Raw genomic sequence first — 21,182 nt, 5'->3', positions numbered from 1 at the left:
CCCAAAAGTTCTGTAATTTAAGTATTTGATAATGTGGTGACTTTTGTATTATTACTAATTTGTTTTTAAGATTGAACTTTTTGTAATGTTGATTATTGTTTTTTTTTTGTGCAGTTAATATTGATATGTAAGCTTCTTAAATTCTTAGCTAGAGTTTACAACAATAGTTCTTTATCTATATAGATTTGCTTAGTTTTATCTAATTTTACTTCTTTTATTCATATCTTCAAAGGATTTTTTTATAATATATATATCTCATATTTTTATATATTTAAAAAAAATAAAGTGCCACACCTCAAAGCTTTCGCCTTGCTTATGGAGACTAAATGCTCGACCCAATATTTTCGTCTTTTAAAAGATTGCCATTGTTTTAAAAGGTGTTTCTGAGACGGATCTTAGGGTAAGCCTCAGGGCGAGGTGAGCCCTAGATGCCTCGGGGCATTCGAATAGGGTCTAAGTGTTGTTGGTCTTTCATCCCACACTACGAGATGCACGTTCGAGCAGTTGAGGCATCGGGCATTCCAAGGGTTTAGGGCATTTTTTCCCTTCTTTTTAATTTTAAACTTTGATTTTACTATTTTATCTTCCTTTATCTTTGTTTTCTATCCTTATTATTGTTTAACAATTTTGAATAATAATTACATTAATTTCTTTTTAAAAATAATTTAGAAAAATTATTATTTTAAAAGGTGTATCTAGGGTGAGTCTCAGGTGAATCCCAGGGCGAGACGAGTCTCAAATAATCCAAAGCGTTTGAATTGGGCATAAGTATTGTTGGGCATTGGGTGTTTGTAGTGTTTGGAGCGTTTTCATATTTTTCTTTTTTTTTAATTTTATATTTTGATTTTACTATTTATATTCCTTATCTTTGTTTCATGTCCTTATTATTGTTTAGTAATTTTGAAGAATGATTCTATTTATTTTCTCCTAGAAATAATGTGGGAGAAATACAAAATAAAAGCATTCATGACTTTTTTTTCCCATTTTTTCTTTTCTTTGAACCCAAAATATAACTATTTTTTATTAACATGATTCTAGATGGCTAATGTATGAGTTAGAGTTATGTTGTAATTTTTCTTGTCAGACAACAATAATATTTTTGTAATTTTCTTAATTTTATCCTATTTTTATTATTAGTAATATATATACACACATATATATGTATGAATATTACAATTTTGTAGTCTTATTTTATATTTTATTTTTTATATATTTGAAAAATCAAAATTTGTGGGACTTACACCCCATATTTCGGGGCTTTCGCCCTGCTTAGGCAAACATAAAATGTCCCGTCCAAATACAATATTTGAATCCAAGTATCTGCTTACACCTTACTCTATATTACAAGACCAAAAATGTCTATCTATCTATCTTTCTCTATTTTTAAAATAGTAAACAATTTTGCTTACTTGATCTACAAGTGAAAAAATAAATAAAATATAAGTTGAGCAATGTACATTCAATAGATAGAACTTACTCTCCGGTCGAATCATGTAACTATGCACATACTATATACATTTGCAAATTCGATCACACCATATCACATGCATACATCCAATAAAAAGATTTGGCGTCATTTCATATATTACATAAACATATTTCATTAAACGCGAGTGGCACACATAGAAGTGGTCTCCGTTCAATGTGACATTTAATCTCACAAGTTCTAGAAGTGACCCTCGTCAAATATGGCACATAACATGACATGATCATATTCATAGAAAATTCTCGTAAATCATATGACCTATTCATCATGTCATTTCATTTCATAAAATAGTACATAAATAAATAAGTACATGCTATATCCGGATTCTGAATACTCTAACCTAGAGTTTAACCCCTTCTAGAAGGGCGATAGATCAAGTATTTTTCTTAATCTTCACTTGATCTATCCATATATGAGTCAATCAACTGGACACAATGGCTACTATGACCATTCATAACTGATCAAGCATCCTCCCTGATCTTCATGTGATCATTATAAATGACAGAACTATAGCCCCTACCATATATTTTGCGACCGTTTAGAGCTTTTCGTAACATAAAATTATTTCACACATCACATGCACATTTTTTCATTTCATGAAAATATGACACTCGTATCGCAAAACATAGCATAGCAAAATATTTTAAACAAGGATACATGGTCTATTTTACATATATCAAAATAAAGCATTTAATTAGAAAATTCATATTTAACATTTTAAAAAACACAGAGGGATAAGCAGCACCACATACCTCAACTTAGTTACACGACAAAAAATAACTTTCAATTGTAAGTCTTAAATTAATTTTTGAATGATATAGTTCAAACCAAAATAACCAACTAATCTTGCTTTCCTACTAAAAAAATATAGTCAAATAATCAAACCATTTACAAACAGTTTTTTGTATTTGTTAAAATTTAAGTCTAACTCAAGTTTAGTTTGATTAGCATAAGAAAATTCAAACTCTTGGTGCTCAACTCGAACTTGTATAATAAAATCTCATTTAAATTTAGTCAAATAAATAAACAAGCCAAACTTGATAAACAATTTAGAGGAAGTTAAAATATACGAATTAGACTTGTTTATATCCCAATTTAATTTTAAGAAAAGGACAAATAAGCATGTTGGTCCTCATCTATGGGGTTTTGGTCAATTCAGTCTCTTATTTATCATTAGGATTATTTTAGTTTTTTAAAAGGAAAAAGTCAATCCAGGACCTCTAAAGGAAAATGAAAATTTCTAATAGACTTAATCACATATGCGGCATATGTACTATTAAATTTGACCGTTTTGGTCTATTATCTTCATGATCATGTCTAATATTATTCCTTATTTGTCATTGCTTATCAATTTGAACATATGCATGTATGTGTGTGTAATTTTCTTTTCCTATTCAAAGGTCGACTGTATATGAAACTAGTTCGAGTAAGGGTTTTCTAATTTCCATAAAAAGTCTTACATTGATTTTTTTTTTTTTTTGTGAATATGAGGGTTTAAATTGCTCAAAGAACAAAATTGAATGCTTTAAACATAACTAGGAGAGGATCACCACACTATGTGCGATGTGAAGTTACAAGTTTAATATGGCCAGTGGGAAGTTACAAGGGTAATATGACCAAAGCCCTCATTGGCTGTATTTTTCCAATTAAAAATTATTTTTTTATCATTTTCTATAGGTGGTAGATAATGAAGCATTTTGTCAACATTTCAATTAAGAAAAGAAATAATACTAATAAAGTTGAAGAGCATAATAACACATAATTGAGGTAAGCTCTTTGACTGTACAATGCATCTCATTACCTGTGAAAAGTTACAATTTAAGGTATAAGATAAATTCATCCAGAAGTCTTGACTGTTATATCTAGAAATGCCTCTCATCTTTTCTTATCTAGCATCGCGTTCAATCAGCCAATTCTAGTGGAACTATGCATTAGTGTTGAAAATAAAAAAAAAAAAACCATCACAAAGTTAGATATCTTTACCATAGCAAATGGCTGTTGAAGTAAATAATGACTTTTGCTAAAGATATTGGAAAGAAGAAGACAAAGTATCAAGCATTCATGACAAAACTACATGAGCTTCCATTAGTTTCCAAGTTCCAGCTATCTAAATATCAATCAAATCTGCCAAGAGGGAATCATATAAGAATTTAATAACATTTTGTGTAAATAGTAGAATGACAATCTTGTTAAATCACAGGTAACGTACCTGCAGTTTTTGCCACACTTCATTGCAAAATTTTAAGGAAATACTAAAGTATGAAATATAAAACAAAGTCGTCAAGAACACATTCCTTACTTGTAAGTTTGGGCCACCATTATATTTGAATAATACCTCTTGCCATTCAACTTTTTCTCAAACATTAATGTTGGATATATAAATAAAGAATAGAAAGCCAATAAACAACAGATGCATTCTGAGCCACCATCTTATTTGGATAAATACCTCCTGCCAGCCAATTTTTTCTCAAGCAAGAATGCTATGTAAATAAATAAAGAACAGAAAACCAAAAATAACATATGCATTTTAGCCTATAAATCATGTAGATATATTTCATTCATGCCACATTTTCACCAAGATAGCATGAATGAACATAGGACATCAATTTAAACTAAAAGAAAATTTTCTCTTCTTTGTTAAAAAGATCAATGACAGAACAAAAAGCTCCAAAAAATTCAAGCAAAAGCTACAGAGAAATTTCAATATATTAGTTTGGTATTTGTTAGAGTTTATTTTTTAAATCCTGAAAAGCAATTTATTCTCTATGTAATTGTTAGATTTTAATTTTCTTTTTTACATAAGGTGTTAGAAAATTCTAGTTGTCTAATTGAGAAAAGGTGGAGAAGCTAAGGAGTAATCACCACCTTTTGATCATTCCCCAATATACACAATTTGGCTAGAAATTTAGGGCAGCAATATTTAAACTTACAACTGGGATGGAGCACATCTCTTTTGCTATACAAAGATCTTATCTTAGCGGTTTTTTTGGCAATTTCAGTTACATCATTCCAACTACTCAAACACGAATGCATTAGGAGGGACAGGACAGCAAGTAACAAAAGCTACAAGCAGTCAATGTACATCATTTTCTTAGAAATTACTACGTCTAAAGAGTTATTAAAAAATGACACCATCAAAGCAGGGAAAAACTTTATAATGATTTCATCAATAATCATAACTTTCAATGAAATAGGGTGAAAACAAATGCTATTAAACCTCGACTAAAGATCTTAATGGAATGGAGCAGCCAAAGAAAACTTGCAACCTCTTATTGATGAATTTACTAAAATAGGTAAAATACTAAAGAAACTAACTATAAATCTAAAGGAAATGTAGTACCTTCACAAAATTTCATACTCCACTTTTTTCAAGAATAGTAAATCGGGTAAATTGACCGGAAAATTATAGTAAAATGCTAAGAAAAAAATGAAGAGAGCACTAAAACATCAAAACATACCTTTAAGGTTAAATGAAAAAAATTAGCCTCCTTTTTGCTTTGTTCCTTCTTCTAACAAAAATTTAGAATAAATAAATATTAGAAAAAACAAATATATTAGGAAAAATAAAAGAAAAAATGAAATTATATTAACTTTTCTCTATGGGAAAAAAAAAAGGAGTTGCAAAGCTTAACATCTCAAGCTACAACAAACATTTGAAACTTATGAGAGAACATAGATAATTAATATGTTAGACCATCAAATCTATCATAGGATATGTGAGACCACAATAAGGAACAAGAAAATGACAATAAAGCATAAGGATTAGCATGAAGTGAAGAAATTGTGGGAATAGGATATGTGAGACCACATTAAGGAACAAGAAAATGACAATAAAGCATAAGGATTTGCATGAAGTGAAGAAATTGTGTTTCCCAAACAATAACCAGACATTAAGCACTAAACATCTAAAATGCATTTCCAAAATTTCACATCCAGTTCATGCTGATGCAATATTTTTTCATGTTGAATAGAGTCCTTTGTAATAAAACCCAAAAGCATAACATACAAAGGACACAAAGGAAGGGCAAAGGTGATCTGTTGCTTTTAGCCAAGGAAAGATCAGCAAAAAAATGCCAGAAAAAAAAAACCAAAGGCAAACCTGAAGCGAACATTTTGCTAAAAATTGAACTATTCTTTCCTTCTTCTCGTGCTCCATTAGTCTTCAAGATATGCAAATCATGTCGATTTAGGTGATAAGAAAACAAAACAAATTATTAACAGATCATGATTTTGTTTAGCGAGTTAAGGAGACTTGCCTGTTTTTTTTGGAACACCCTTTTATTTCCTCTTCTTAAAGGCTGAGGGAGATTTTTTGTGGCTCCCAAAAGAAAAAAGAATCATACAGAAAAGTTATGGCAAGCAAAAAAGGAAGAAATTTTTTATCAAATAGGGAAAACAAAGGTGAGAAAATAAAACCTATGAGTAGCCAGATGAAAAAATAGTGAGTGACCTACAAGATCACACAAAAAATTGTGGTCCAAAAAAAAAGTATGAAATTAGGCCAAAAAATAGCAAATTAACAATATAAAAGAACGTGGTATCAGATTTTCAGCTTCCAATAGTGGGGTAAAAAAATTAGGTAGAAGAGGAGGGGATCAGAGGAAAGTGAAATTTAGGAAAAATTGCATAAACCTCCACTAAGGTTTCTGACACTTGCACTCACCACCCCTATGGTTTGAGAAATAGCACTGACCTCCCTTGAATTTACTGATTCTTTGCATATTTAGTTCAAGCGATTAAAATATTATTTTAGGGAGTGAAGTGAGAAATTTGTGCCAGATTTGCCTTTTGTGCTACATGCCAATTAGTATTAGCAAAGGAATGATAAAGTACTACAAATCAATTAACAATTAATAAACTTTAAGGGGTGTAGTTTATGGGCAAATAGACACTATCTATTCAAAGTACCAGCTCTTTATGGATGTTTTACTCTCAAATATTTAATTTATGATAAATACATCAATATTTGTAAGTAAAATTCAAAAAGTATTATAGTAATATTCTTACAAAAAGGAACCGGTAGGTTATATATTTAATATAAATTAAATATTTAAAAAAATGGCCCATAAAGCATTAATTCTTTATGGCTTTCCTCCATTACATTAACAAAGTATTAATTCTTTATGGGCATTTTATTCTGAATCATTTAATTTATGTTAAATACATAAATATTTGTAACTAAAATTGAAAAAGTGTTACACTAATATTTTTACGGAAGGGGAATTGGTAGGTTTTGTATTTAACAAAAATTAAATATGTGAAAGTAAATACAAATTTAAATAGAGGTTTCATATTTTGAAACCATATCACGTGAATAGAGGTAAAATACAACTCTTTTTTTAAATTTAAATTGCTTAATAGAGATTTTGAGGCCATATCACATGAATAGAGGTAAAATACAAACCTTTTTTAAATTTAAATTGCCTAATAGAGGTATCAAATTTAAATTTGTATTTACTTTCACATATTTAATTTTTGTTAAATACAAAACCTACCAGTTTTCCTTTCGTAAATATATTAGTGTAACATTTTTCAATTTAGTTGCAAACATATATGTATTTAACATAAATTAAATGATTCAGAATAAAATGCCCATAAAGAACCGATACTTTGTTCACGTAATGGAGGAAAGTCATAAATAATTAATACTTTATGAGCCATTTCTTTTTTAAAAAATATTTAATTTATATTAAATAGATAACCTACCGGTTTCCTTTTGGTAAGAATATTATAGTAACACTATTTTACTGACAAACATTGATGTATCTATCATAAATTAAATGTTTGAGAGTAAAATGCCCATAAAAAACTAGTACTTTGAATAGATAATATCTATTTGCCCATAAACTATACCCCTTAAAGTTTATTAATTGTTAATTAATTTATAATATTTTGTCATTCATTTGCTATTACTACTTGGTATGTAGCACAAATGGCAAATCTGGTACAAATTTCTCATTTCACTGCCCAAAACAATATTTTAATCGCCTGGACTGAATATACAAAGAATCAGTAAGTTCAAGGGAGGTCAGTGCTATTTCTAAAACCATAGGGGAAGTGAGTGCAAGTGTCAGAAACCTCAGGGGAGGTTTCTGCAATTTTCCCTTGAACTTAAAAGGAAAACTTCTTCATAAAATGAGTCTTCATAGGCATTGGTATGGAGAAGAAAGATGATTTTTGATGGACAAAAGGGAAGTGAGGAGAGATGATTGAGAAAAAAGAAGCGACGGATAGGTGAGTTGCAGCGGAGACCGGAGATTGGTTACCTCGAGCCACACCCACACACCTTATCGTTTCTTTGGAGCAAAAGATGAGGAAAGTACTTTTACTAATTGCATTGCCTAAGCTAATTTTTTTTGTCAAACCAAAAAAGTGGTAACTAAGTGTGATTTGTTGGGTAACCAAAAGAAGAGATCAAATTTCTATTAATAATTGCAAAGGATTGGTAATTAAATGTGATTTGATTGGCAACCAAAAAAAAGAGGCTAAAATTTGCTAATAACTACATAGAATCGGTAATTAAATGTGATTTGTTGGGTAACCAAAAAAATTAATAATTATAAAAAACTAGTAATTAAATGTGATTTGTCAGGCAATAAAACTACAAAATTATTACGTAATTAATTAAAAATTAATTGCAAAAAATTGATAACTAAACTTGATTTGTTGGGCAACCCAAAATAAAAGAGGACTTTTTTTTTATAAAATTTGAAAAAAAATGGTAATTAAATGTGATTTTTTGGACAACCACAAAAAGAAGCCAATTTTTTTGTTAATAATTGCAAAAAAGTTATTAATTAAATGTGATTTGTTGGGTAACCAAAAAATGACATTATTAATTAGTTATTAACAATTAACTGTAAAAAATTGGTAATTAAATGTGATTTATTGGGTAACCAAAAAATGGAACCCAAATGAAAATAAATAAATAATTATAACAATTAATAGTGGGAATTGATAATTAAACACGGTGTGTGGTGGCACTAATGGAAGGGCACCACATTGTTGATTGTTTACGTAGAATTAATACTAAATAAAAATTGTCGTGAAAATTTGATAATAATAGTTGAATGTCTTCCCCTCTCATTCCAAAAAAAACCAAAAATAAAGAGCACCAATTTTTTTCAACAAGATTAACTAGGTTGTTGTTGGAAAAAAATCAAATAAAGAGTAAATTTTTCACAATTGGAGCATAACAAAAGCATAACATTAGCAATTATTACAATAAAAAATAATAATTAATAATTGTCATTTATTTGGCAACCAAAAGAAAGCGTTGATAATTGTAAATAATTAGGATACCAATTTTTTGTTAACACAATTTATTGTTAGGAAAGGGGAAAAAAAGGCCAAATTTTATCACAATCCCACATGTAATATGTTAACAACCACCTCCAATCCAATAAAAAATGGCCAATTGACGAATCACAATAAAGAATTATCACCAATTGACGAATCACAATCGGACACCTCGTCAAATTGCAAGACTACCACATTTTGACCAATGGTAGCAAGCCACATCAGCAACTGAAACTCAATGGCAAGCCCTCCATTCCCCAGTGCGAATGAACCAAAACAATCATTTTTAACAATGGACATGCGACACTCGGCTAACTCCCTTAGAAATTTTTAAAAGTCCTAGATTTTTTTTGTGATAGCCGCGATAGATAAGATACTAAATTAGGTGGTGTTTGGTAAGAGAGTTTCGGAATAAAAAATTGAAATAAATCCCAAGTAAATTTGGAATTTTAGAACCATACCTAAAAATTTGGAATTCCTCAATTCCCAAGTAACCTGAAAGTTTTGGGCAAAACCTAACTTTGATTCCTTTTCAGAAATAGCGCGATAGATAAGATACTAAATTAGGTGGTGTTTGGTAAGAGAGTTTCGGAATGAAAAATTGAAATAAATCCCGCAATTATTATTTGGATTACTACTATTGAAATTGAAATTTTAGAATCATATCTAAAAATTTGGAATTTCTCAATTCGCAAGTAACCTGAAGGGTTTTGGACAAAACCTAACTTTGATTCCTTTTCAGAAATAGGGCCCAGCCCCGCCACCCGTTAAAATAATTAATACATAATATATATTATAATTATAATAATATATTTTATTATAATATCATATAATTATATTCATATTTATTATTATAAATTATAATTATAATTAATTACAAACTTATATTAATAACATTATTATTAATCATTTATATTATATAATATATATTAATATTATTAAGTATATTAATAATTACACATGTAATATAATTATATATATTTATTAATAGAAATTATTAATTAGTTATATTAAATTTATTAATATATTTATATTAATACATTTAATTAATAAAAATTTTTTATATCGTATTTCAAAAGAGACAATGAACCAAACATGTAATGATATATTGATATTGAACCACACATATATTAGAATAATTGACTCCATTTCAAATTAATAATTCCAAGCCCGAATCGGATTCTAAGGTACGAACCGAACGCCATCTTTAGTCACAACCAAAAACAGAATTCGAATGCGCTACGCAAATTGGGGAACAGAGGTCTGGAGCTTTCAGCTTGCGAGTCAGGGAAAGTAAACGGAAACTGATCAAAATCTGTCATCCTCTAGCCTCTGAGGTAAGCTCCTCCAATTATCTACTCCAACCAATTCTAAACTATCTGTGATCAGTTCGTTCTAGGTATGTATTTCCGTATTTTTTCTTCAAATTTCAGTTATCTCAGTTATTCCAATTTATTGAAATGAAAACCAGGAGGATTGTCATTGAAACTGTATAATTCCTGATGGGTCTTGTATATTAGGTGAAAATTTATAGTGGGCATCAATTCTTATTCTCATAGATATTATCAATTCTTATTCTCATATATATTTGGTTTTTTCAGTTCTGGCCTAGGAATTAATGGAATGACTTTCTTTTCTTTTTCTCTCTTTTTGAAGTCAACATAAGTTAGTAAAGAAAAAATTTATGATGGGTCTTGTGAATTTATAGATGAATGTGTTTAGTGGGCATCAATTCTTGTACTCGTAGTTATCTGATTATTGTAGTTTTGTACTAGGAAGAAATTCAAGAAAAGTTTTAGGTTTTTTTATTTACTTATTGGCATTATAATTCTTATAAGATTCCTAGTAACACATGAATAAATACATGCTGCTGGTTTTAGTGCTTGGAAAATGGATTATTTGATCATCAGTAGTGACATGAATGTTATTAAGTGGGTTTTGATTGATAGGCTATGGTAATATATTATACTCTTTACTTAACCTTGTCCCTGTCTTTTTTTTGGTCTTTGCAGAATTATTTACATTAGTTTTCTAAAATATAAATAAACCATGTCAAAACTCATACTAGAAACTAAGATGTTTAAATCTAAATGTTAAAAGAATTGTTGAAATACTTCAGATTTATAGCTGCAAATTTAACATGCTTAACTGAATTCTGGAAAAGGTGGCAACAGCTCGGACGGTGAATTACTTGAGATTGTTTAGAATCAGTAGTGAAATTGAGATCTAGTGTTGTTAATGTACTTGTAACGCGTGCTCATGGTTTTGGTTCCTGCAGACTAGAGGTTGAGTAACCATGGCTTTTCTACCCATCCAAATAGTTGTATTAATGCAGCTCTTGATGATTTTAGTTGCATCCTTATGTCTTATGAAAATTAATGGTGTGGATCTGGGAGAAGAATTAACGGGAGGAGTACACGGAGGAGGCTCAGGTCAAGAACAAAGAGAGTTCGATTACTTCAAGCTGGCTCTTCAATGGCCAGGCACCATTTGTCAAGGAAATCACCGGTGTTGTGCCTCCAATGGTTGTTGCCAAGGGTATATTTTAGCTTTTTGAAACCTACATGATGGGCTTTTTGAGTTTTAAATGCATAAGATTTATGGGCTAGCTTAACTTCATAGTTCTCAATGGGTTTGCTTGGTTCTTTGCAGCTCGAATTCGCTATCTGAATTTACAATACGTAAGTACAATTCCATGTATATATCTTTTGAAGTATTGATTGTAGTATGGTTTATTTTTTCCTCTTTTGGGTTCCGCATTATGTTCTCTCTAACTTCTTTTTGGTTAAATCATTGAATTTTTTTTGGGACTAAGTTTTGAACTTTGATTATGCAGGAAACATAGTTAGATACAAATATGCCTATTGACACTTTTGGCATAATTTGATATCTTCTGATTTTCTTGCCAACTAAAGGCATTTCTTCTACCTTTTCATTTTGGAAGTGGAAAGGAGAGAGGTCAGTTTGGAAGTGGGAAAAAGAGGGGAGGGGAGCTAGATGGAACGTTTTCTACTCAATTTTGATGGTTTGGCCCTCATGAATCAGAAAGAGGGAATAGTATGCATTTTTGTGGGAAGAAGAGTTTTTAAAGATGGCAGACCATACATTTAGTTCTTCTTGCCTTTTCTCTTTCGGTCTCATTTTTAGGGGCAAATCCTTAGTGAATTAGGAATTATACGCAGCTGCATAATGGTGACACTAATTTGGGAGGGTGGATAAAGTGGTAATGAAAAGTAAATAGCATTTAATGGAAAAGTTATGTAGGGCAGGATAATAATAAACAAAAAAAAAAATTGGGAAATGGATTGTCAATTTTAATATGGTTGAGCTTTAGTGGTTTAAATGCTGCGAGAACTCATTTTTTCAGTTGCTTCATTGTTGAATCTGGTTACGAAAGGAATTATTGCTGGTAAGTTGGCAAGAATATAAGAGGTTATTAAATAGTAGTGATGTATGAAAATCTGACTAAATTGGAATTAAGGGCTCACACAAGGATGAGGCAAAATCTCATCTGTCATGTTCAACTTTAATTAACTTTTTCCTTGTTTGGAATGAATCACCTACAGAGTTTACTTGCCAAATCTTGTCTGCTTACCAGAATCTCTTATCCTATAGATGGACTATGGCCTGATTACAATGATGGATCTTGGCCATCCTGTTGCAACGGTCCCAGATATGATTCCAAAGAGGTGCTTTGTCTGACCATGCTCTGCTTTGGACATGAACATGCTTTCAATGGAACTTCCATCCAAAATAACGTATTTAAAAGTCCTGACTATACTGTGCTTTTCAGTTGGGGTGGATATTGATGACGCATGCTGAGTTACAGATGCAATTTTATATTCATAAAGTGCAGCTCAGTTCATGTTGATTTTGTAAACTGCTGCAGTTGTTAAAAGCTGTGCATTGCTTTAGCAATTTTTTATTAGAAAGGAGTTATGTTAGGATTTTAATGAAATAGAAAAATAAGAAAGAAACTTTGTGCTTGAGAGGCCAATGACTGCTTTGAATGCACTCTGTTCTCTGTTTGTTTCACTCGGGAAGTGCCTGTAATTGATTTCAACTGTCAAGTTCTTGTTGTAGGATTTGTGGTTCAGATTCTCTTGACACCTGGTGATTCATGCACTACTTGTTTTGCATCTTTGTGCTGGTTTTTATCCTTGAGAAATTTTTGGTGCTTCTGAGGGAAAGGATTGCTGTAAACATTTTCTGTACGCACAAAATATTGATTAATTGTTGGTTATACAGTTAGTCTGAAATTGTCAATGGTATTGTAAGATCAAGAGTTGCATTACAGCATGATCATGCTACTAATTATAGTATCTGGTGTCTACATAGGAGTACTTTTTAAGGATGAAATTCTTCATATAAACCTTTTCTGCTTGGTATCGTCTAGTTCCCAATAAAGGGAAGGTAATCCAATGGGTTTCGTTAGATTAGCCTGGAATTAGCAAGATGATAATGATCAAGGAGTTTACTTTCCCTAATCATTGGTAACTGTATGTTCCACTGAGTTTGTCTGTATATTCTTGTAATACTGGTGTATATGGGTTCATTCTTTGGCATTTCTCCAAATTAGTGCTCAGCAAGTTCTCTCTCTCTCTCTCTCTTTTTAGACAGTATCTTCTGCAAGTTCTGTTACTTTTGGCAGTATCTCAAAACCATTCTAATTCTTTTGAATTGCATTATTCAACCAGATTTCAACACTGACTGATGTTCTCAAGAAGTATTGGCCATCTTTAAGTTGTAGTAAATCATCAACATGCCATGGAGGGAAAGGAACGTTTTGGGCTCATGAGGTGCTCAATTGATTGTAATTTTGTGTACAAGCTTTCTAGTTCCATCACATAGCGCTGACATGTTTTCTTTCTGCTGGTTTTGTGGTTGAATTGGGAGACAACTGCTTACAGTGGGGTAATTATCTTTCACCTGTCGCATTTTTTCTACTTTGTATTATGATGAATTTTAGGGCCCTATATTTTTATAGTTCAAGTTAGAAATGGAATTCTGCTGGTGGATAGATGATACCTAAAGAATTTCAAGACCTTCAATTGATTTCTGAGAGTTGTTTAAGTTTTATATTTTTGTATCCAAGGAAATGTATGCAGCTTGAGAACTGAAGGGAACATTTGGAACTTTTGCTTCACTTTTAAAATATGTGGAACCTTTTTCAGATATCCATGACTATGGCACCTCCATCGTCAGCTCTTTCATGCCCCTGGGTCTCTTGCTTTACCTCTTGAGTGTCATACCCAGTTTTCCTTTTTAGTGATACTTAACATTTAAGATTAAGAAAAGACAACAGCACATATCTTGCTATGGTGCAAATTTTAGACTCTGCTGATATTGTTGAAGGAGAGTATTTAGGATTTATGCTTTGTGGTCTTTGATGTTGGGTGTTACACAATATGGCCCCTAATTTGTCTTGATGCAGCAGTCAATGTATTTAATAGATGAAATTTAACTTGAACAGTAATAATAAGAATAAGTAATTAAAATTATATGAATTGCATGTTGTGAAAATGAGGAAATCACTCCTCAGAGAATAATGTTTAACTGCAGTATTAAATGGTCAGTAGTATTTTCAAGAGGATCACCACTAACAATGAACTTGTCATGCCCTTTGCTGTGGGGGAAATACTGTATGACCACTAAGTCAAATTGTTCAATGGTGAGGTAGTGTCAAGAGTTACTTTTTATTGGTCATTGCTGTAACTCTTTAGCCTCAAGTGTTGAATTTTTTGCATCCCGGTCATATGAGTAAGGAACTAACCTAGTCAAGCTTGAATAAGGAACTGCTTAAAGGTTTGGGCCACAAAAGGCCCAGAATTCCTTGGGCTGCAAAATTTCGGGTAGTAAAGTTGCCAAGTTGTGTCCATTGCTGGGTGATGCTATATAAGAACTGGTTTCCTTCTCTTGTCAACTTTAACTTTCAAAGCATAATTTCGTATTTGACCTCGTACAGGGAGTGGGGGGCGATCGTCACAAACATAGTTCTGCTAAAATACAGATTCAAATAATTGCTTTGCTGAAATAAATGTTATGGGAGATGACTTGGGGTTACAACACTGCATATCTGAATATAACTTTTGGTTGTGTTCATGCAGAAAAGCATGGGACATGTTGCTCTCCTGTTATTCGTGATGAATACAGCTATTTTTTGACGGCTATTAATGTCTACTCCAAGCATAATGTCACAGTAAGATTTTAGTAGTGTACTCAAGTTTTTAATGTTTTAAATTTTTCCTCAACTTTAACCAATTTCCTTTAATCCATCTTAATTGTCCCAATTTCTCTGCTTGATGACTGCATATTTGCATACTTGTGTACGTCAAAGCTTTATGTGCTGTTGAATGGTTGAAGGTAGATCTGCTTATTTGCGGTGAAATTGCAAATACATTGTTATTGGTGGGCTTCTCCAACTTTTAACTGATGGTTGAGAAATTGGTGCTAAGTTAACCAATAACGATAGAGATTTATACTCAGTTGCTATCCCAGCAGTCAACTTCAGTTTTAAACATAATTATCATAATTTGTGGCTGAGTACACATTCAAGAGTACTGAAAGCAGATAGCAAGAATACTTCTCCCCTAATTACTAAGTTGATATTGGATGCTACTATTGTCAAGAAGTGGATTAAAACAATCTTTGGAAAGAATGGCCGTTTTTAATGAACATCGCTTGAATAAGTTAAGCTGGTGGGAAAAGAAGCCCAAGTTAAGTCCTTCAAGTGAAGCAAGGAGCTGGTAGGAAGAGAAGCCCAAATTCAATCTTTTAAGGGAAACAAAGATTGCAGGGAAGAGACAAGTTAGGGTTGCGATTCTGCTATAATGTCCTAAAGGATTTTGTTCTCAGGTTTGCTCTCTAGGTTAATGGATGATTTGAGCTATGAAGTGTGCTCTAATGGTTTTCCTTTTTTTCATTTGGTTCTTCTTCATTGATATTCCGTATGTATGATCATTCATGTGTTCAGAAATCTAAGATGTAGTACAGGCTGGAATTGCTTCTGTGGTTTTGAGATAGAAGAAATTTTGATTCATGACATATTATTTGTACAATTTTCTCCTAACTTGCCAATCTGAATGCAGAAGCAATTTTCCATAACAACTTTCTGGCTTAGCATGAGGAAGAATAAAAATTTCTTGAATTAGTGACAACCATTATTTATGAACTTGGCCATATATATATATATATATGTATATATAAATATAGACACACCCCCACACACAATTACTTAAACGCTAGACTAAATGTCTATCCTGTATGAATTTGAATGGTGTTGCTTGTTTGCTTACTCGTTTCTATAACATTTTTGTTGGACATGAGAACAGCAAGTTCTGAATGAAGCTGGATATTTACCATCAAACTCTGAAAAGTATCCTCTAGGGGGCATAATCACAGCAATTCAAAATGCTTTCCATGCAACACCGGAGCTCCAGTGCAAAGGTGGTGCAGTGGAGGAACTCCATTTGTGCTTCTTTAAGGATTTCAAGGTCTGTTTTAGCCTTAATTGGTTTTACTGATAGGTTGAATTTTGAACTTGTTACAGTTTTCTGGGAGTGTTCTTTATTGTTTCTGTACCACTGATACACCAACTAGCTGACAGTATCCTTGATTTGCATTTTAACATGAGGGTGACCTTAAACGTTACAGTTGATTAGAGTATTTGTCATCTCATCTCTTTACCTCTTGATAGATTCTTAGTTCTCTTCGGGAAATTACTGTTCTTGCAGCCTCGAGATTGCATCAGTGAACCTCACATTGAAAGTTATCTGGTTGCTTCAAGCTCGTGTCCCAAGTACGTCAGCTTGCCTGATGTTCAAGCCTCTTCAAGTGAGTGGAACAAGAATTTATCAAATAACTATGCTACGTTTGTTGCAATTTTGATAATTTGTTTGCTTAACTTGAAAATCTAAGGATATGCTGACACAAGAGTGGCTTTCTGAGTAATCATCAATGTGGAACATTATGCCAGTCGTCTCTCAAAGGCACCTGTACCAAATGAAGAGCCAGAGATCATCTGGAGATGATGTTGTATGACAGACTATTAGAAAATTGAACATCAAGAATGGAATATTTGTCCCTTTTGGACCATCATTGTTAACTGCTTCGGAATTACAAGATGTTTGGAGCTGTCTAAAGTTGTAGCAGTGTATCTGACATAAATATTTCATCCACTGTAGATCTTCTCTGGTTGTTTATATGTAATCTGTTAGTAGTTTATTTGGTCAAACGATCCTCCTATTATCTCCACCCCAAGATCAACACCTCCATGCTCATCTTACAGGCCTTGAAACAAATGGAGCTGCATCTCCCTGGTGCTTTCTTTTTCCACAGGCAAATTTTGGAAAAGGGCAAAAAAGTTCCACAGGAAAAACACGGAGCACATCATATGCCCGTGTTCTGAAGATTAGTTAGTCATTATTGAAGGACTGACCGTAGAGCAAACACCATGAGATTATACGGCTTATTGATATTTTTTCTTATTGAAATTATTATTCAAATACATGACCAAATATAAGAAGCAGATCAGAAGCAGATCTGGAGTTGTGAACTTCAAGTTTACACAATTTAAGAAGTCCACACCAGAAATTAGCGCATAAAGAGAGACCGGATGTTGTAAGGCCCTGTAACGTTGGAAGGCCCTCCCCACATCAACCGCGCAGACAAGAAGTTGGCCGCTTCACTTGGATGCTCAGCGTCGAAAAATAGATAATCTTTGGGATTATGACACAGCTCATATTCTTTTACTCCTCTCTTTCCTCCGCAGCTAAAGTTTCCTCGGAAAGGGCCGCTACCACAGCATGCACTCTTCACTTCCTTGAAACCTTTTTGAGTAATCAACCAATAAAAATGTTACTCTACTACCTTTGCTAATTGATGCTAGTATTATGCTACTATCTTAAAGAAGATCTAGCCTCAATATAGGAGAAAATAATAATATTAGGAGTAGCAATTGGGAGCCAAAGATTTAGAATGTGGCTTGTCTTCATCACTCTCTTATCCGTTTTTCACAATACACATGCAAGACGTGCGTATTTTTTCGACTCCTCTTCTAATTATTCCTCTCTCCATTTTTCACTCTACACATCTCGATTTCACTGACAAATGAAAGACGTGTCGTCCATCCAATTGGATGATGTGGTAAATGGAGAGGGAAGTAATTGAAAGTTAAGCCGAATCCTGATTCTCGATTGAGGAGCATGATTTCAATTTTGGGATTGCAGAAATGACTAGGTAAATTTTACAATGATTAAATAATTAAATATCTCCAAAATATGCAATATTTGTTAGGAGTGTACAAGCATGGTAATTAATTATATACTTTAATACATAATCTTCATATTTTAACCACTTTCCATGATTCTAAAGGCATTTATTTATTTGTTTAATAGAAATAGAGATGGCACTAATTCTGAAGACATTTATGTACTGCTGGTATGAAAGATTGTAGTATTAAAATTTTCACCATAATTCCTAAAAGTGGAATTGTGCAAATGACGAATTCAAGAACATACCGTATTTGGGTGGATTTTGTATCGTCTCAGTGTAAACCGTGAAGAAGTCAAAATATGAGTACTTAAAACCTTTGAGCTGTTTCTGTAGCAATTGGAGCTTTTGGGAAAGCAACGGATTGTGTAATTTGACCAAAGCTGTGGCCTGTTCCAGGCACTCTCCATTTCCTCCAGCGGCCACATTGGCCAGCCTAAGCCTTGGGAAACAACCTAAAGGACCCAAAGTTAAAATCCCAATTTTTCTTCCACCTTCCCTGTGAATTTTCTGTCATTCAATTGACAATAGGATTAGATACATGGACATTGGACACAGTATGCCAAAGGCAGCACCCAGGGGAGGGGTGAGAAGAAAAACAAGAAAAGGGTAGAAAGTGGTCTCACCAGTTGTATTAATGTACTTTACTCCATATCAGGGTAAATTAGTAATTATATATTTTGTTACACTATCTCTCAGCTCAGTTACACCACATTCAAACTTTTGTGATACCATTTTCCAACTCAATTACATCAAAGGGCAAACTTGTAGGAAATAGAACTTGTGAGGCCCCATCCGCATATTTGAGACGGTTAGTGACAACCAAATTGGTATCTCAAGGCAAGAAACATAAACCCTCAACCACTGGTGTAAGGAAATTTTAATTTTGGCAGTAGCAAGTACAAGTAAGTCTTAATTCCAATCATTACCATAGGTCAAGATAGATTCTAGACCGCTTATCATTTTTAGAAAAAATGGTACTATTAACTGAGCTAACATGTATTGGATAAGAAAATTTCAATATTAATTAGTCATTGAAAGTAGGAAAGGGTGTGAGGAATTATTTGTTTCTCTTTCTGTTTTTTTAAGTATAAGTGGGAGGTCTCGAAATCGGAACCTCTCACTGACACTCTCTCCTCTCGTACCATCCAATCCATCTCTCTCTGTAATAGAGAAAGGACGTGAAAAGGAATGGAAAGATTAAAAGAAAAGGTTTAACTGTAAAGATTTAACAAAGTTGAAATAAAGAGAGAGAAAATCGGACTATTACCTTAAGCACTGATGTAATGTTGCCAACCACCATTGCTACAAAATCTTGTGGTGCATGCGACTTAAACATGCTGGGGTTATTAATCAACGGGTTCAAGTAATCGTTACTTCCAATGCTGATCAAGTACACAGCATTTTTCACCACTCGTCTTGCTGCTCTTTTACCTACCTTCAACCTCAACTGTTTGTTAGCTTCCCTAAAGTTATTGAATTGCATATGAAGGCTGATCACCTGAGAAATGACATGAAATCCTGACCTATTAGCAATTAGCAGTGACTAAAATGTAGGAATTAGTTACTCATAATCACAAGTTAATACCTACCGATCCCTTATTAGTTTCCACAAGAGCACCAGCACCGCCAGATGCAAAGTTCACGCCCTTGGTCAAAACCTCATGATGCCCGGTTTGCAGATATGGTGAAATTAAGGATAATTTTGCAAATTCAGCTGCAAAAAAGTCACTATAGCTTTAAATATATTTTAAAAGTTAATCTTATAAACACTAAAATTATTTTAAAATTTATTTTAATTTTTTTAGAGTAACAAAAAAAATTTGCACGTAGATTAATTTGTAAATATATAAATTTCTGCAAGAAAGCGCTCTTACCTATAAAATCAGGGATGGTGCGGCCATTGGTAAACCTCCCGGTTGGGGATTTGAAATATGTTTCTCCATAAGGTGGGAAATTTGCCTGGAAAGTAGTGGTTGTCTTGATGTAGTTATTATTTCCAGGGTCAAAAAGTGAATCACCAAAGACAATGAGAGCAACAGGGGATTTTGGATGGAGGGCAACAGGAGGTTTTGGATGAAGGGCAGGAAGGCAATTAGAGGGCAGTGTAAGACTAGAAAGGAAGAATAATGCTACTAAGTGAAGTTGGATATGCAAATTTGCCATCTTTTAACACTTTGTATCTAATTTCTTTGGCAATCTTCCTGTCCAGTGTCAACTATATATGTCGGCAAGTCCATTCATACTTAGGCAAACTCTGCTCTTTGCCATGTTTTTTTTTTTTTTTGTCGGAAATAGACAAATTCTTTAATGGACGGTGTGGTCCTTATAAAAGGCACGTCACCCTTTTGGCTTGTTAAATAATAGGCACACGTGCTTTCACATGTCAGTTACTAACCATGGATTAACCATTACTACTAGAGTAGTAGAAAATTTAAAACTCTTCTTGGATATAAACTAAGTAATCAAATCCTCTAACTTATATTCTTCTCTAGAATTTTGTGGAGATTTTATCATCAGATGCACATGCATCCATTTGATTTGATGACGATTCAGCCCTTTCAACCCTTCCCCACAGTATAGGGTCTTAAAATTTCTCTTTGACCATTTTAAATTTATTTCTTTTCTCAGCTAGCGAATCAAATTCTTTAACTTATATTTTTCTCTAGAATTTTTTGGATATTTTATCATCACGCATTCGTTTGATTTGGTGGAATTCAGCCCCTCCAACCCTTCCCCCTAATAGACTCTTAGAATTTCCCCACGTCTTCCCCCTAGTGTAAAGTAAGAGAAGCTATATAATACTCCCTTCTTCCCACTTTGCTAGTTTTTTTTTTTTTTTTTTTTTTAGGTGTGTCCCGCAGGGAGTGGACCCCGCAGATTATTCACCACCCTCAGCAACTTGCTGGCAGCAAGGTTCGAACCAGGGACCTGAGGCTCCATCTTCAGCAACCTCAACCACCAGACCAAGCCCCTGAGGGCTCCACTTTGATAGTTATGTTTCTTTTTTCACACAGTTTAAGAAAAAGTAAATAATTTTGTTGGAAAAGTAAATTTAAATTGTTATTTTCCTAAAATACCCTCACATTAAATATGGTACAACTTTTTGGGAACTTGAATTGATGGT

At 32.8% G+C, this 21,182-nt stretch overlaps 2 protein-coding genes across 2 annotated transcripts; one reads left to right on the top strand and one right to left on the bottom strand.

The window, feature by feature from the left end:
• Window positions 1-9,914: 9,914 nt before the first annotated feature.
• LOC113734965 (ribonuclease 2) lies at window positions 9,915-17,018 on the top strand. The gene is made up of 10 exons (XM_027261757.2): window positions 9,915-10,122; window positions 11,064-11,323; window positions 11,438-11,466; window positions 12,401-12,474; window positions 13,483-13,584; window positions 13,696-13,699; window positions 14,893-14,984; window positions 16,117-16,278; window positions 16,519-16,618; window positions 16,703-17,018. The coding sequence occupies exons 2-10, from the start codon at window positions 11,082-11,084 to the stop codon at window positions 16,729-16,731; spliced, it is 834 nt and encodes a 277-aa protein (XP_027117558.1). The 5' UTR covers window positions 9,915-10,122; window positions 11,064-11,081; the 3' UTR covers window positions 16,732-17,018.
• Window positions 17,019-17,238: 220 nt separating this feature from the next.
• LOC113734964 (GDSL esterase/lipase 1) lies at window positions 17,239-20,331 on the bottom strand. Its single transcript, XM_027261754.2, has 5 exons — window positions 19,933-20,331; window positions 19,648-19,772; window positions 19,326-19,556; window positions 18,304-18,565; window positions 17,239-17,613 (listed from the first exon to the last, which is right to left on the bottom strand). The coding sequence occupies exons 1-5, from the start codon at window positions 20,219-20,221 to the stop codon at window positions 17,378-17,380; spliced, it is 1,143 nt and encodes a 380-aa protein (XP_027117555.1). The 5' UTR covers window positions 20,222-20,331; the 3' UTR covers window positions 17,239-17,377.
• Between the last annotated feature and the right edge of the window lie 851 nt (window positions 20,332-21,182).

Source organism: Coffea arabica, chromosome 3c, assembly GCF_036785885.1.
Source record: "Coffea arabica cultivar ET-39 chromosome 3c, Coffea Arabica ET-39 HiFi, whole genome shotgun sequence".
Taxonomy (NCBI): Eukaryota; Viridiplantae; Streptophyta; class Magnoliopsida; order Gentianales; family Rubiaceae; genus Coffea; species Coffea arabica.
This window is presented reverse-complemented; position numbering and strand designations above follow the sequence as displayed.

Coding starts and splice junctions, on each gene's coding strand:
- LOC113734965 (XM_027261757.2), top strand. CDS start 11,082: ATGGCTTTTCTACCCATCCAAATAGTTGTATTAATGCAGCTCTTGATG. Junction 11,324..11,437: donor TCCAATGGTTGTTGCCAAGG/GTATATTTTAGC, acceptor GGTTCTTTGCAG/CTCGAATTCGCTATCTGAAT. Junction 11,467..12,400: donor GCTATCTGAATTTACAATAC/GTAAGTACAATT, acceptor CTTATCCTATAG/ATGGACTATGGCCTGATTAC.
- LOC113734964 (XM_027261754.2), bottom strand. CDS start 20,221: ATGGCAAATTTGCATATCCAACTTCACTTAGTAGCATTATTCTTCCTT. Junction 19,557..19,647: donor TGGAAACTAATAAGGGATCG/GTAGGTATTAAC, acceptor GTCATTTCTCAG/GTGATCAGCCTTCATATGCA. Junction 17,614..18,303: donor ACAAAATCCACCCAAATACG/GTATGTTCTTGA, acceptor TTACTCAAAAAG/GTTTCAAGGAAGTGAAGAGT.